Source organism: Sparassis crispa (assembly GCF_003851025.1).
Source record: "Sparassis crispa DNA, contig_000001F, whole genome shotgun sequence".
NCBI classification, from domain to species: Eukaryota; Fungi; Basidiomycota; class Agaricomycetes; order Polyporales; family Sparassidaceae; genus Sparassis; species Sparassis crispa.
In genome coordinates, this window is record NW_020939748.1 from 4,111,554 (window position 1) to 4,125,872 (window position 14,319).

The 14,319-nt window shown below is 52.8% G+C and overlaps 7 protein-coding genes across 7 annotated transcripts, besides 1 other annotated feature; 4 read left to right on the plus strand and 3 right to left on the minus strand.

Moving 5' to 3' along the window:
- Positions 1-1,341: 1,341 nt before the first annotated feature.
- Positions 1,342-1,413: a sequence feature (amino acid sequence was deduced to be 'Pseudo' by tRNAscan analysis;~tRNA-OTHER).
- A 3,368-nt stretch (positions 1,414-4,781) lies between these two features.
- SCP_0214760 (hypothetical protein) lies at positions 4,782-5,479 on the minus strand (the record flags this gene model as incomplete). The annotated part of the gene is made up of 4 exons (XM_027755371.1): positions 4,782-5,036; positions 5,089-5,244; positions 5,302-5,376; positions 5,429-5,479. 4 exons carry the CDS (start codon positions 5,477-5,479, stop codon positions 4,782-4,784), a joined length of 537 nt encoding a protein of 178 aa, XP_027611172.1.
- A 1,420-nt stretch (positions 5,480-6,899) lies between these two features.
- SCP_0214770 (hypothetical protein) lies at positions 6,900-7,322 on the minus strand (the record flags this gene model as incomplete). Its single annotated transcript, XM_027755372.1, has 2 exons — positions 6,900-7,060; positions 7,112-7,322. The coding sequence occupies 2 exons, from the start codon at positions 7,320-7,322 to the stop codon at positions 6,900-6,902; spliced, it is 372 nt and encodes a 123-aa protein (XP_027611173.1).
- Positions 7,323-9,233: 1,911 nt separating this feature from the next.
- On the plus strand, positions 9,234-9,446 carry SCP_0214780 (hypothetical protein; the record flags this gene model as incomplete). The annotated part of the gene is made up of 1 exon (XM_027755373.1): positions 9,234-9,446. One exon carries the CDS (start codon positions 9,234-9,236, stop codon positions 9,444-9,446), a length of 213 nt encoding a protein of 70 aa, XP_027611174.1.
- Positions 9,447-10,692: 1,246 nt separating this feature from the next.
- SCP_0214790 (hypothetical protein) lies at positions 10,693-10,938 on the plus strand (the record flags this gene model as incomplete). Its single annotated transcript, XM_027755374.1, has 1 exon — positions 10,693-10,938. The coding sequence occupies one exon, from the start codon at positions 10,693-10,695 to the stop codon at positions 10,936-10,938; it is 246 nt and encodes an 81-aa protein (XP_027611175.1).
- Positions 10,939-11,375: 437 nt separating this feature from the next.
- On the plus strand, positions 11,376-12,063 carry SCP_0214800 (hypothetical protein; the record flags this gene model as incomplete). The annotated part of the gene is made up of 2 exons (XM_027755375.1): positions 11,376-11,508; positions 11,561-12,063. The coding sequence occupies 2 exons, from the start codon at positions 11,376-11,378 to the stop codon at positions 12,061-12,063; spliced, it is 636 nt and encodes a 211-aa protein (XP_027611176.1).
- A 625-nt stretch (positions 12,064-12,688) lies between these two features.
- SCP_0214810 (hypothetical protein) lies at positions 12,689-13,239 on the plus strand (the record flags this gene model as incomplete). The annotated part of the gene is made up of 4 exons (XM_027755376.1): positions 12,689-12,822; positions 12,879-12,991; positions 13,046-13,146; positions 13,207-13,239. The coding sequence occupies 4 exons, from the start codon at positions 12,689-12,691 to the stop codon at positions 13,237-13,239; spliced, it is 381 nt and encodes a 126-aa protein (XP_027611177.1).
- Positions 13,240-13,476: 237 nt separating this feature from the next.
- Positions 13,477-13,740, minus strand: SCP_0214820 (hypothetical protein; the record flags this gene model as incomplete). The annotated part of the gene is made up of 1 exon (XM_027755377.1): positions 13,477-13,740. The coding sequence occupies one exon, from the start codon at positions 13,738-13,740 to the stop codon at positions 13,477-13,479; it is 264 nt and encodes an 87-aa protein (XP_027611178.1).
- Between the last annotated feature and the right edge of the window lie 579 nt (positions 13,741-14,319).

The window sequence follows — 14,319 nt, forward strand, 5'->3', positions numbered from 1 at the left end:
ATATTCACAATCCCGTTCTATTGCACTAATTTTCAAAGGAATCGAATGGGTATTAAGAGAGCTACAGCGGATACAGTGTACGATAGAAAATGTGACCGAAAATAGAAATTTCGGGCTCGCGCCCTATGTTCCGCAAACGGCTGTAATGGAGTACTATTTGGACTACACCGCACTCAGTGCTCACAAGACATGGTGGAGGAAGACATAGGGCACAGGGACTGACGATTGTACACTTAGGAAATTCTCCTCTTGTTGGTATTGGGCGACTTGGTGAGTATGATGGCTGAAGGCACTGGTGAGAAAAGCGGAAAGGGCTCATGTGGACAAAGACACGTGCCCCCAGAGCTGTTCACGCGGTCATCCTCATCCATGACGAGAACACGACGAAAGCTGAGTCGTATGACAAATACCTCCACGCCGACCGCGAAGTGGATTCACAGGTGGTGCATCGGCCTCTCCCCGGCGCGTACAGTGCGGACACATCTAGCTGGCTATCATTCACTACACGCCGCATGAAGAGCACTTGACCACCGCCAGCCCGCTGAGGAATGCGACAAAGTGCTCTGTGATCGAGCCCGCCGCGGAGTACTGTCTGCACAATGAATAGGCAGCACACGGGTCGCAGGACTTTGCACGGTGAACATCACCGCAATCAGCAGCTTTGAGGGTGTGCGCCACGAGGACAACTACCGCCAGTGGGACTGCGATTGCGATTGCACCAAAAAACTCGGCCGCGGAGTCAGCATCATACGCACGAATACCAAACTGCGCGGTGCGGCAGGTTCGCGTCCAATAATAAAACCCGCAGGAAAGATCAAACGCAAAGCACAGAGCAGTAAGCTGAGAAACCGGCCATGCCCGCGGAGAAGAACAGGACATGCGCACCGGTCTATGGCGAATGGTCAACCAACCTGTTTACGAACGCCACGACCGAGCTCGAGGGTCTTGATGAGCGTGACGATATCGCAAGGGGGCAGCATAACGGCAGAGAGCGGCTGTATCGTGTGAAGAGTGTGAGCGCGTAAGTTCGATGGCGCTGTGATCTGTGGGGCGCAGCGACGGGGGCATTCGAGGTCGGGGACGGCGGCCGTAAAGGTGATCGTGAGTGAGACGAATGGATGCTGCGGGCGGGAGAAGCTCGTCGAAAGGCGCGAGGTTCATCGAGCAAGCTGAACGTCCGAGTCATGCTCCAAGTCGCGGGGTGTGTTCGCGAACATCTGGGGTACCATCTATGCAAGCGGAGAATGTGCAGTTCAATGTCCAAAAGGAATGATACCCGGGCGCTGTTGCACAGTACACCGACACAGCTTTCCCTGACAAAAGCAGAATGGGTCTAGTACATTCCCATCAGCCGATTTGAACGACTGACCCTGTCGCAATGAGGACACGCTCAACCAACTGAGCTAAACGGGACCTACGTTATCCTGTATTAACTCGAACACAAAACACAATACTACTATGTCACACATGCTCACGGGTGTTGGAGGACACAGACGTGCATAGCCCGAAGATTACATATACTTCGGAAAGTGTTGGTTGGCATCACATCCGAGTCAACGCGCACGCCCGTGGAGGATCGCAAACTTCGACCTTGCCAACGTCATCTCTCCTCAAGCTATCGCTGATATTCACGCACCGATCGAATCTCAGCTGCAGGCATGAGGACTACGTGAGGATTCCACTCGTTTATCATACTCGCTAATCTATCTGTAGGACGTCGCGTCGACCGTCGAGGCAGATATCTTGCTCCTTCCACCGGGCAATGTTGGACTGAGGCCACGTCTGCCGTCTAGCATTCCAAGTACTCAAAGTTATCGGAGCCCATCGAGGCACACGAGAGTGAAGGTCAGCTCACGCGTACCCACAAGGAGCTCGGGGAGCGCAAGGACACCGCTTGCTCGCTTGCTGACATGGACGCGGCCAGTCCGGGGTCCCCTCTCCGCCGAGTCTGAGCCCGAGTAGCCCCTAGATACCGGGGACGACATAGTAGCATGCTTGAATGCCCAACAGGCGGGCTTGCGTGAGCAGCTCCTCAAGTACGCCCGCCTGCTTTCGCATCCCAGCCTTCACGCGTCACGCGTGGCCTTCCGCGGCATGCTGGCTCACGAGCTCGAGAGGATGGCGGGCAAGGCTCGCAACCCACATGGCAAATTGGCCCATACGAAGTGCTGATGCGTACGCTAGAGGCGTGGATCTCGGCCAGTGCTGCGACTCGAAGAACAACGCTGAAGTCGATCGCAGTGCCACCTCCACCAATTACTCCGTCTCGTCGTCGTCGGGATCGATCCGAATTGAAAAATTTGAATGTCGCAGGGCCCTCTTGACTTGCGAGCATGTCCACCCGACCACCGAGAGAGATATGAGCGCGCGCCACATCGTGCGGAATGGTGGATCTGATTTCGCCTTTCAATTTCAGGTACCGGCAAGTGAGAATGGGTAGGTTGAGCCACACCGAGCGCCCCGAGGCCAGATGAAACGCTGAAGTCCGTTACCCGTGTGCGTGATTGGGTTGAAGCACGATCGCCTCCAACTATTTATCTCAGATCTTCGGCCTCCGATCAAATCCCTTTTTGCCTCCGTCTATTTGGTTCGCGGCGTGGATGGATGGTCATGCAGTGCTGGAGATGACATGCTGCAGCCCCGACAAGTCTACCTTCTTCAATTGCGCGCTGACCGGAGTGTCTCAGAGGCGGCGGAAGACCCGGCTTGTCGAACTTTGCAGTCCGTCGCTCTATTCGTGTCATCAGAGATGGCGCTGATGGACGGGACGATCGTGAAAGGGGAGTCTACTCGTTGCTACTCTTTATTTGTATGTAGTGTACGGTAGGACTCACTGGCATGTCAGTCACCCTCGTGAACCTGGATCCCAGCCGCATTCGAGGACGTGGATGGGCGTGCAAGCATCTTCGAGACGCAGTGGAGTCCACGTATGATTCAAGTCTTCCAGTCCAATAGAAGCCGCGTTCCGCTGGAGAGATCTGGCTGGTGCACGGGACGTAGCCACTAGAGACCGTTCCGGCGAGAACTCCTGCCAGTGGGGAGGTCATCGACAGCTGACAGTAAAGTGTATGCGGAGCTCAAGCCTTTGAGTTACAAGCAGTCAAATACAGGCTTTTGACACACGCGTTGCGGAGCGCAGAAAGCGATACTAGTAGCCAGAGTTAGTTATAGCATTTCAGAAAGTGATACGAGCATCTCCACAGGCATCTCCATGTACAGGCTCCTTGTCGGTCTGCGTGCATTTCTGGGATGGAAATATTGGCTTGTGACTGTAAATCGTGAGGTTCCAATATGGATAACGCGGCAGTCCCGGAACGCCACTCGGGAAGTTTGCCCTTTGGCCAACTTTCATCGCCTCTCACTCGATCGACGGTGTTGTGTTGGACTAGATGCAATCTCGTGAATCGCAGACTTTCTACGATACCTTCCTTTTTTGTCTGCCCGCTCGGAGCTCCGGTGACCGTCAGCTTCTGCATCTCCGGTGCATGCGCGTGGGGGGTAGAGTTTTGACAGGCGGAGGGAGTTCGACGGGGGGTGCTAGTTGACGGTACATCGAGACGGGGACGCAGTGAATGTGCGGCGTCTAGTGGCCAGTCAATGGGGAGAACGCATGCGCTCGTTGATTAGGGCTGTCGCGAGGTCCGTGAGCTGATGCTGTATGGCGGTATATCGAGGGGCTGGGGGCGGAGGTATGGGCATTCATGCATCTGTTCAAGGAGCTGGGCAGGGAGCCGTTACTTCCGCATGTCGTGTTTGCTGCTGCGGGGCGCCGCGAGAGTGTGCTATTACGCCTGGATTTGTGGGCGTATCCGGGGGATGTGGGATATGCGGAGGTGCAGAAGGCTCGGGAGAGGATGGAGAAGGGAACGTACCGAAAGCCGGATCATACGCAAAATGCCTCCACATCGACGGCGACAATGTGTCCATGCACGTCCTGCAGACAGAGGCCCTCAGACATGGAGATAACTCACAGATCTAACCCTTGCCCGGCACTTACGGCGACGACACCTCCAGCTGGCTAACACCCGACACGTGCACGACGAGCACACAGACCACCAATCAGATGTGACTCATGTGAGGACATCTTCGGACGAAAAATTTAAAATTAGCGAAGGAACGGACTATGCCCCGTAGCCGACTCGAACGGCTGACCTGTTCACCGCAGTGACCCACGCTCCCAACTGAACTATACGGAACTTGGTGATGAAGAGATAATATTAATGGAGTACTATTATTTGGACTTCGACACCGCTCGGTGCTCGCAACTCACAAGATATGGTGGAGGAAGACACAGAGCACAGGGACTGACAATTGTATACTCAGGAAGTCCTCTTCTTGTTGGTATTGGGCGACTTGGTGAGTATGATGGCTGAAGGCACCGGTGAGAGAAGACGAGCATGGCGGAAAGGTCTCATGTGGATAAAGACGCGTGCCCCAGAGCTGTTCACGCGGTCATCCTCGTCCATGACGAGAACACGACGAAAGCCGAATCGTACGCCAAATACCTCCACACCGCCCGCGAAGTGGATTCACAGGTGGTGCATCGACCTCTCCCCGGCGCGTACAGTGCCGACGCATCCAGCTGGCTGTCATTCACCACACGCCGCATGAAGAGCACTTGACCACCGCCAGCCCGCTGAGGAATGCGACGAAGCGCTCTGTGATCGAGCCCGCCGCGGACTATTGCCTGCACAATGAATAGGCCGCACACGGGTCGCAGGACTTTGCACGGTGAACATCACCGCAATCAGCAGCTTTGAGGGTGGGCGCCACAAGGACAACTACCGCCAGTGGGACTGCGATTGCGATTGCACCAAAAAACTCGGCCGCGGAGTCAGCATCATACGCACGAATATCAGACTGTGCCGTGCGGTAGGTTCGCGTCCAACGATAAAACCCGCAGGAAAGATCAAACGCAAAGCACAGAGCAGTAAGCCTAAGTTCTTGATGGTGCGAAGGGATGTGACATAGACACCGACGTCCAAGAAGGCGACACCGACAAGCCGTTCATCCAAGTCGAATGCCCTGACAAATATCTACAGAAACCTGGGTTATGAGCTTGGGTTAGAACGAAGATACGAAGCGCACCTTCTGCCCCATCGAGGAGACAAGATAGCCATCCATCCCACAAAGCGCTGTGACGGGACCCTTCGCATCATCTCTACACCGAAGCTTCAGCTTATACCAGCGCTTATGGCTAGAGCTTAGGTCAGGAACAACTTCCACGATCTCGAAGATGTAAACCTGCGACATTGTTCATCAGGACTGAACGTCATCGCATGCGCTTATGTGAACACTCACGACACCCTTGATCGCCAGATCCTCTCCTCGGTTCACTGTTGTCCCGACGGCTATGTGTTGGGAGCAAACTCGTATCTGGGCAACATCTTCAGCCAGATACACACAGGAGAGCACACGCGAGACTCACCCATCCATGGTGATCCAGCCTTCGGGTGAGATGAGCTCCAGCATAGAGCATTAACAGCTCGGGAAGGATATGTTCGATGCTTTCACCACAGATACGACTGTTAGACGTAACGCCATACAAGGTGCCAGAAATGAACTCGCACCATCTGGCTCCCACACAATGTTGCCATCTTCATCATATGAAGCAAATTTATTTTGCAACGAGGATGCAGTAACGAGCAGTGACGTCGAAGCGTCGTACACGACATTCGAATAAGATTTATCTCGCGGGATGAATTTCCACGGCAGATGACCGTCGAGCTGGAAGTGCGGGATCCATTCCGCAAGGCTCGGCCCCTACATGGTCGTCAGTTGTGTTCGGCGGAACAGAGGTGAGCTTGGGCAACGTCCAGATCTGCAAGGCACTATGTCAGCGCTCATGAAGTGCAACAATTAGGCTTTCATACCTCGACCGCACCTGTGGCCGGCATAGGAGCAACCACTGGCTCTTGTTCCCAGCATTCATAGCGGCCTGCAGAGTTGACGTAACGTTCTCAGTCCCAGCAACTTCCATGTTAGCGTGGCTTTGAAACACGCCGGTCGTATCTGTGAAGAAACAGCCAGCCAGGTATCGAGACGTCTGCACGACTTGTCAGCATGCTGGCGCATCACCGATGTGCAGAGAACTACCTTCTCGCCCATCGGAGACATGTCCTTGCGCCTAATCTTCCCTCGGTCGGTCTCTCCAATGAAGAGACCGATGGAGTCATCCTCTCGGATGATGAGTATGAAAGGGTCGCAGATACTGCAGAACCTGATTTTGGCCGGGGTACATTCCCATCCCAATCTTTAATAACCTGGCGTTCCGTCCCATCTGTGGATGACGATATGATGAGCACTCGAACAACGCGGAAGAGGCGCGACGCACCAGGCTCTAAGACTCGGATGACGTTGGTGACATTGACCATCACATGCAAGATAGCAGTCCCTTGGAAGAATGGTGCCGCGCCAATCGTAGATACGTGGGGTGATCGAGATGTCTGATTGAGGGTGGCGGGAGGCAATCTGCCCGTACGCGGTATTGGTTTTCTTCGACACGACTAGGGGCGAGAGCTTACTCGAGAAGCGCCCGGCGAAGGATTCGCATCGGTACTGATGATAATGGAGTCGTTCTCCATGTAGAAGGGATTGACGGGACGTTCATAAGTCGAGCCGTTAACCTTGACAGCTTGTCGCACGGGCACAGACCACATTCCGCGACCGCCGCCTATGGCGTGCAACTTGCGTTTGGTGCGTGTCGGTAAATCCCGCTATGGACAAAATTAAGATACCATTGTGACTCATCCCCAGAGAGCACACCTGAAAGACAGTAAAACCACCCAGCTCGCCAGCGCCAGTGGCAGTAACAAGCTCTGGTACGTACCGATCCTAAATCTTGATCATTAGTTCAAAAGGTCGTGACGCAGTAGCAGGATACACACCCCGTTCTTGGCTCACGCAAAAGTCATATCAGAGATGGGCCCGTGGGCAGATAACGAGTCGCACAGAGATAGATGCACGACCGTCCGCCTCTTCGAAGTAACAGCGACGCCATTGAGATTGCCATTGCCGTTGATGGACAGCACTTCTTGCACCTGGGAACTTCCGTATAGGTCTTAAGACAAAATTAGACTCAAGACAGTTGTGTCGGGAAATTTCCGCGTACCATCGTCATCGTCGAGGTCCATACCATCGGTCGAGTCAACAACCATGGCGGGCGCAGACGTCATCTCCACATCCTCCTCAGGGATATCCTCTTCCACCCGAATAGTCTTCAACAATACAGAAGGGCTTACAATGCTCCCAATGAACAGATAGTTGTCCTCGACTCTCCTGACGCATGCAGGAATCGTTGTCCTTGCCATGGGCGACGCCATTGACAGCCGTGACACCGTCTTCCCGTCAACGATGACTTCTACGGAATAGACTGTGCCATCTCTAAGCACTTACCCGCCAGTTGGAAGTATTGCGGTATGAGCAGTGAGCACCGGCATGGACATGTCGCTCAAGCGTGGTGGCTAGCCAATTGACAGGCAACACGACCCAGCGGGAGGACTGATCCACGTATATAATGGAATTGCTAGCCAGGACAACGACACCGCCCAGCGCGGTCGAGCACGCTGTGATGGCGAGGCAGTCGTAAGACAGGCCCTCAACCGCAGTGATCACAGGATAATTCCTCGTGATCAGATCAAGAGTGAATATGAAGACACCAACTGTGTCTTTATACTCCTTCAGTCGCCTGCACATACGGTCAGTAAAAGTTAGCAATTGAAGGTCATGATGCGCACCCCGTCCATGTCTACTCATGTTGGAAAAGGACTGCAATGGTCGGATTGCTGAATCCAGGCAAAGTTTGAGGCAAGCAGCAAATTCGACGCCGCTTGGAGGCAGTATTTCCTGACGCAATGCTTCCATTCAACACAGTCAACGCAGCAGAAATAATCTTTTCACGCGTGTCGCTCCTGCTTAACAGTGGAAGACGGTCAAACGGGAACACGACACAACAGATGCGACCTACTGAAAGTCAAAATGAGCTCCTCCTATCAATTTCCGCACGAATGACCCGCCTACTAAAAACTTGTCCCCGATGATATGTCCGCCAACGTTGGTGGCACAGGCTACAAGCGAATGTCACGGCGGAGGTTGTGACTCAAACGTCACATTCTAGTCACATGACTTCGGGACAGCCCGACCCGACTGGACCTCGACGCCGAAGTCTCGCCTGTGATGTCGTCCGCGTTCACTTCGTTGCTCGTGTCGGGATGCTGAATAATGTCTTCGGTCTTGGACCCTCTCGTTCTGTCTGAGGCTCAAGGTCCGATGCTGCTGGATCAGTCCCGATTCGTTGGAGACTCGACCAGAGCTCTCTCGACAATGCTGGCAGCAGAACATTCTAGAGATTCTGACCAGCATAAAAGGAGGGCGTCTGCGCTGAGTCTTCGTCGCTCATGCAAGCACGGTCCTAGGACGTCAACTGGAGTCGCCATTATCTGGCCGACCGAATTGTGGGTTGCGGGTCGTGGCCAAGTCTTTCCATTTTGGTCTATGGGATGGATACTAACCACGCGGCATACATGGTAGGAGTAGGGATAGGATCGTTCGTCTTTGTGGTCCTGAGAGTTTTTGACATGTCGGTGTTGTGGGGTGTTTCGTCGAATGGGTTGTGAGCCGTTCGGTTTTCCCTTTGGGCGCATGATGGAAGCGATGAAGCGTTGAATATTATCGCGGTCGAACTCGTCTACTCGTTTCGTTGTTGTTGCAAGCTGGTTCGGCGTCGTCGCAAGAGGTCTCTGGAGTGATATCGGTTCTTTGGATACGGGCGAATATTTCTTTCCCGGAGTTGGTCGGTCGTCTTGGTTGTTATGGTCAGGTCCCTCGCGTTTCGCGGATATGTGGTTGAATATTCCTTTCCCGGAGTTGGTCATTTCAGTGTCGTTGCAAGCTCGTTTGGCGTCTCAAGAGGTCTCTGGAGGTCTCTGGATTAATGTCGTGGCCGGGCGGATCTATGGTTGAATATTTCTTTCCTGGAGTTGGTCGGACGTCTTGGTTGTCGTGGTCTCCGTGGGTCGAATATCGGTTCTTTGGATACGGGCGCTTCGGTGGACAGGTACTTTGCGTTTCGCGGATATATGGTTGAATATTCCTTTCCCAGAGTTGGTTGGACGTCTTGATTGTGGTTTTGTCTGTGGGTCGAATACCGATCTTTTGGATGTGGGTGCTTCGGTGGACAGGTGCCTCGCACTTCGAATGGACAACATCGGACAGGAGAATGTCTTGGGTTTCGCATGGACAAGGTTGCTTGGGCGAATATCTCGCACTTCAAGAGGGCGAATGTCTTGGATATTCCGTACTTCGCATGGGCAAGATCGCATGGGCGAATACCTCGTACTTCAAAGGGCCCGCATGGATATTCCGTACTTCGCATGGGCAAGATCGCATGGGCGAATACCTCGTACTTCAAAGGGCCCACACCGTGTGGCGCATATTTCGGGCTTTGAGTGGTCGATATTACACGGGCAAATAACTTGGATTCTGAATATTTCGGCAAGATCGCCGTGGTACAATTCCTAGGATTTTTCGCGACGGCAATGAACTCGCATTGAGCAAGATTCGATGGGAGGATGGGACATTCAAACTGAACATCGTGTGAGGACGCACGCGTGTGCTGAAGTTCGACATTCAAGTTTGTTTCGCCTGACGTTACGGCTACTCTGGAGATTTCGGTGTCGAGGTCGCTTGTGGGAATTCCTCTCTTTGCGAGAACTGCTATTTATGCGACTTGCAGTCTGCCGGTGTTGCGGAGGATTGGGTCGACAGAAGGTCCGATGTTTAGTCTCGTTGACTTTCCTACCGAACAGAGTAGTGACTGTCTGCCCATGAGATCGTTCGTTCGTCGGCGACGCGTCGCCTTCTCGTATTTCTGGCTTGGAGAGGAAGAGGCAGGTTGGGTAGTTTGTCGTTGTTGAAGGTTTGTTTTGACGAAGGTATGTGGTGGTTCTCCTGTTGCACTATGTTTGATACTCAACGATTAGTGCAGATTGAGGGCTAGCCTGTATTCGGCGCCATTCGTCTAAATGGCGCCAGGATTGGTTCCAGGGAGGAGTGTAGAAGGAAAGTGCTAGGGTTGGGTTGGAAATATATCTTGCCTTTGTCTAATTCGTTTGCGTGTCTCCAGAGAAGATCGATTTTAAGGTTATGGTTTCTTACCTCGGTTGACATGCTTTCTAAGTGAATCGCGTCAGGTCAGACTCGTATATGAGGGGACTGCTGTAGATGGGCAGGCCGAAGGCCTTCCATCGATCACCCTCCAGCATTGGCCCAGTTCTGTTATCCGTTGATCGGGATCGAATAGGATCGACGCTTACTTATATCATTTCCCTCTTTAGATCTGCCCTTATGCTCAGAGGGTGCATAAGTTTCAGTGCAGGAATATGAGACGGACCTTGACCATCCCAGTTAGGTTGAGCTAGCGTTGGAGGAAGCCAAGGCACCGTAATACCAAGTTCCAGATCAATCTGCAGAACAAGCCCGATTGGTATGCTCCCCTCGTCAACCCGGCAAGTAAGGTACGTATTTACCATACCTTCGGCTTGCTGTGGCGGTTCATCGACAGTCCTCTTAGATTCCAGCCATTGCCCACTGCATATGGTGGCCCTGCGGTCGCCGCGGACCAGCCATCCCCGAAGTCAACCAAGTTGACAGAGTCGCTCGTCTTGATCGAGTTCGTCGCGGACTCGTTCCCCGATGGTCACTTACTTCCGGCAGAACCCCGTCCTCCGTGCCAAAGCGCGGTTCTTCATCGACGTCGTCTCCACGAAGTTCGTCCCCACGTGGACCGCATTCGTGAGCGGTAAGGGTACCGCAGACGCCTTCGTCAGTGCCACAGAGCAGGTTACTGCAGTCCTCCCGGAGACTGGATTCGCGCTGGGCGAGTGCTCGACTGCCGATATTGCCGTTCCTTGCTCGCGCGCTCACTGCTTTGAAGAATGATCTCGTACTGTATCCTGCGGGAGAGGGGAAGAAGCTCTATGATCTCTTCCACACCCCGCGCTTTGAAAGGTTACAGAAATACTGGCACGACGTTAGCTCGCGGTCTAGCTTCAAGGCTACGTTCGATGAGGTGCGTTGTTATAGTTGCATCATTCTATATGATGGGTGCGCTAACGGGATGCGCATTCTGCAGGCATACGTCATTGAGAAATATAGTGCCTGGTTCGCAAGGCAGTAAAATGAGGCGCAGATTGAACAGGCTCCTTGCAGGTCTGCGTGCGTTTCTGGGATGGATCCCGAGAAATATTGGTTAGTGACTGTAAATCGCGAGGTTCCGATATGGATAACGTGGCAGTCTCAGAACACCACTTGGGAAGTTTGCCCCTTGGCCATCGCCTCTCACTCGATCGACGGTGTTGTGTAATGTGTTGTACTAGATGCAATCTCGTGGATCGCAGACTTTCTACGATACCTTCCTTTTTTGTCTGCCCCCTCACTTAACCTATGCACGCACGCTTATAGTAGCGCCGACACGTGTTCTCATCAAGTTCTCTATACGTTGGAATGAGGGTGAGCACATCTCACTCGTTTATCACAACCACTGGTGCTGATCTGCCTGTAGTTGGCGTCCACCATCTAGCCATTCTGAAAGATGTCGGAGCCCATGCAGGCAAGCTCGCTTGTTTGCAAGCTGAAGTCGACGATCTGGAAAACCAGATTCTCATTGTGGAACAGACATCGATCGACGTCGATCCACCTCTCTTTGACGATTCGGCGAGCACCTCTGCCCGTCAGCTGAGCGATACATTCCCTGCCGAGTATCTTCCTCACCTTCAGTCGCCTCTCCCCGACGCCGCATCCGAGTCCGACGCCGAGTCCGAGTCCGAGTCCGAGTCCGAGTCAGAATCTGAGCCCAAGCAGGTGCAGACCCTCGACGACTTCGTAGCATCATTTGACCCCGAAGACAAACACATACAGGCGCAGCTCCTCGACCTCCTCCGCGCGCTGTCGGATCTCTATCTTCGCACGCAGATCCTCAGAAGTGAGGCATCGCGCAAGTTGCGCAAGCTGGTGGACGAGAGGAACCCGTGCCGCAGCGCAGGATTGAGGCGCATGAGGCGCTGATGCGTAAGCTCGAGGCGCGGATCTCGGCATGCGAATCTGGCAGTCCCGCGGGAGGGATGCGTCGCATGGGCGTAAGGCCGTACGTCGGTAAGCCGTGTCCTACGTACGCATCGACTCGGAGAACGGCGCTGATCATGACCTCGATCGCATTGTAAACAGTCCCCCATCTACCTATTGCCCAGTCATATCGATCCGAAAATGTCGATCTCATGAGGTGGACGGATCGGTCTGAAACCATCGCCAGGCCCTCTCGACTTGCTAGCAGCGGTTCGATCACTGGACTGACAAACGTATGAGCGTTGTCATGCGCTACCAACAGTGAATATGGTACTTGGCGGCAAGTGATAATGCACACTAGTAAACAGGTTGAGCCACGCCTATGGCGCTGTCCCAGAGCCCTTATAGAACACCACGTGGGTGGTTTTTGGGGAGGTGATGGCAGATGAGAGGACGGCATTGAAAGGTGGTGGATTCGTCATGCAACATATTATCTGTGGTATGTACGTACTCAATGAGACCTCCAGTGTACTGAATTCATTGTATCGTTTGCGAATTGCAACTCCGTAGAAATCCCAGTGTAATACGTGTCTTGCCACGGAAGAAAAAGGAGAAACATTTCACAAGCATGCATGGGAACTCCACAGATACAGCAAAGCCCCAATCCTCAAGGTGCCGCGGCGGTCCGCTCATGCACAAACCATATCAACACATCTACATCCTCCCTCCCCGCTTAATAATACTACCACCCGGGGCAGTTCGGTGCCGATTCAACTTTCCTCTAGATTGGACGTGCTCGTGCTCATGTGGTTCTACAGGCTAATGGTGTTGTACGCCGCTTCCCACTTTGAACCTCTCGATATCAACGATGTTGGTGTGGATGACTCGGACCTTAGAGACATCAAACGTGCCGCTTCGACTATCCATTCAGGTAAGTCCTTACGTTTTCCCTCGTGGGTAACTGCCCGTATAACGTTTAGACTAGATGGTTTACACACGGTTGCGAGACTGATTGCTCTCCAGACATGGTCATCTTTGCAAATTTTCTTCCTTGCGATGATGTTGTTTCCGGAGGCGCAATGCAGCGTAAGGCTCAGGAAGAGATCGCCAAAGTTATAGGGATTCGTGCTCTGACAGTTTATGCAGACCTCGAGCAGTCTTGAGTCTATCGTGACATAGATGGTGCGGAACGCCCGTAGCGTGACAAGCGCACAGAACGTCCTGTCGACTTCATGAAGCATGAAGCTCAGCAATCTCCCTTTGTTTCTATTGGTTATAAAATTGTGTACAGTGCTCACATGCAGTAATATCAACAACCGACGTAATTCGCAGACCCGTCTGCTGATGGAAAAAAAAGGAATGTCACTGAGTTATGACCCACCCCGGAAAAATGCTGGTCAACACCTTCTAATTATTTCAAACCCAAACAGGAGAACGGCTGCTAGCGTGGAGAAGTGCGTCTTCGAGCAGTCTGGCCGAACTACCGTCCTCCGAGAGCACGGGCATTTCTTCGAGGTCTTCCAACACTTTGTCGATGTACTTCGCAGCACCAGAAAGATGAGCTACCTTGGCACATGCTGCATGAAGGGCCAGGTAATCTGGCGACGGGACCGGGAGGAGTTCTGGATCGGTCGTGGTAAAGGTGACATGTTTTGGAAGTCGTCCGAATCCGAGGTACATATCAGATCTACCTTCCAGCTTATATTTATTTTTTGTTTTCTATCTTTTTTTTTGTCACTGCCTTGTGCAGAAGGGAAAGTATAATCACGTACTGTTGCAGTGAACCAAATCGCCAAAGCATCGAAACTACGATGCACGTTGTACTCCAATGTCATGACATTTTCCAGGCGATGGACCTTGACACCGTTCAAGTCATCGGATAGCTTTTTACGGCTACTAAAGGTATTCATGATACTCCAGACCGTAGCAGCATAATCGGCCTGAAAAGAGCAAATGAATATTTGGCAGAAAATCGGTGGGTAGAAGTACCTCGTCTGAATTCGTGGCATTCAAATTCGTTGACTCAGACAGTATATGAGCGCACTCCGTGTATACAAAGTTAGCCCCTTCACTTAGGGCTCTGCCTGACAACTCTTTACTCTTCTCGGCGGAGGGAATGTCATAGGCGCCGGTGACCACACACCGAAACCCGTCACGGACAAGGGCCTTCACAATGGCCGGAGTTAGTGAACGTGATTGATTGAAATAAGGCGAAACTGACTTGATTTTTTGCAGTAGAATGACCCTGCGGTGCCTCCT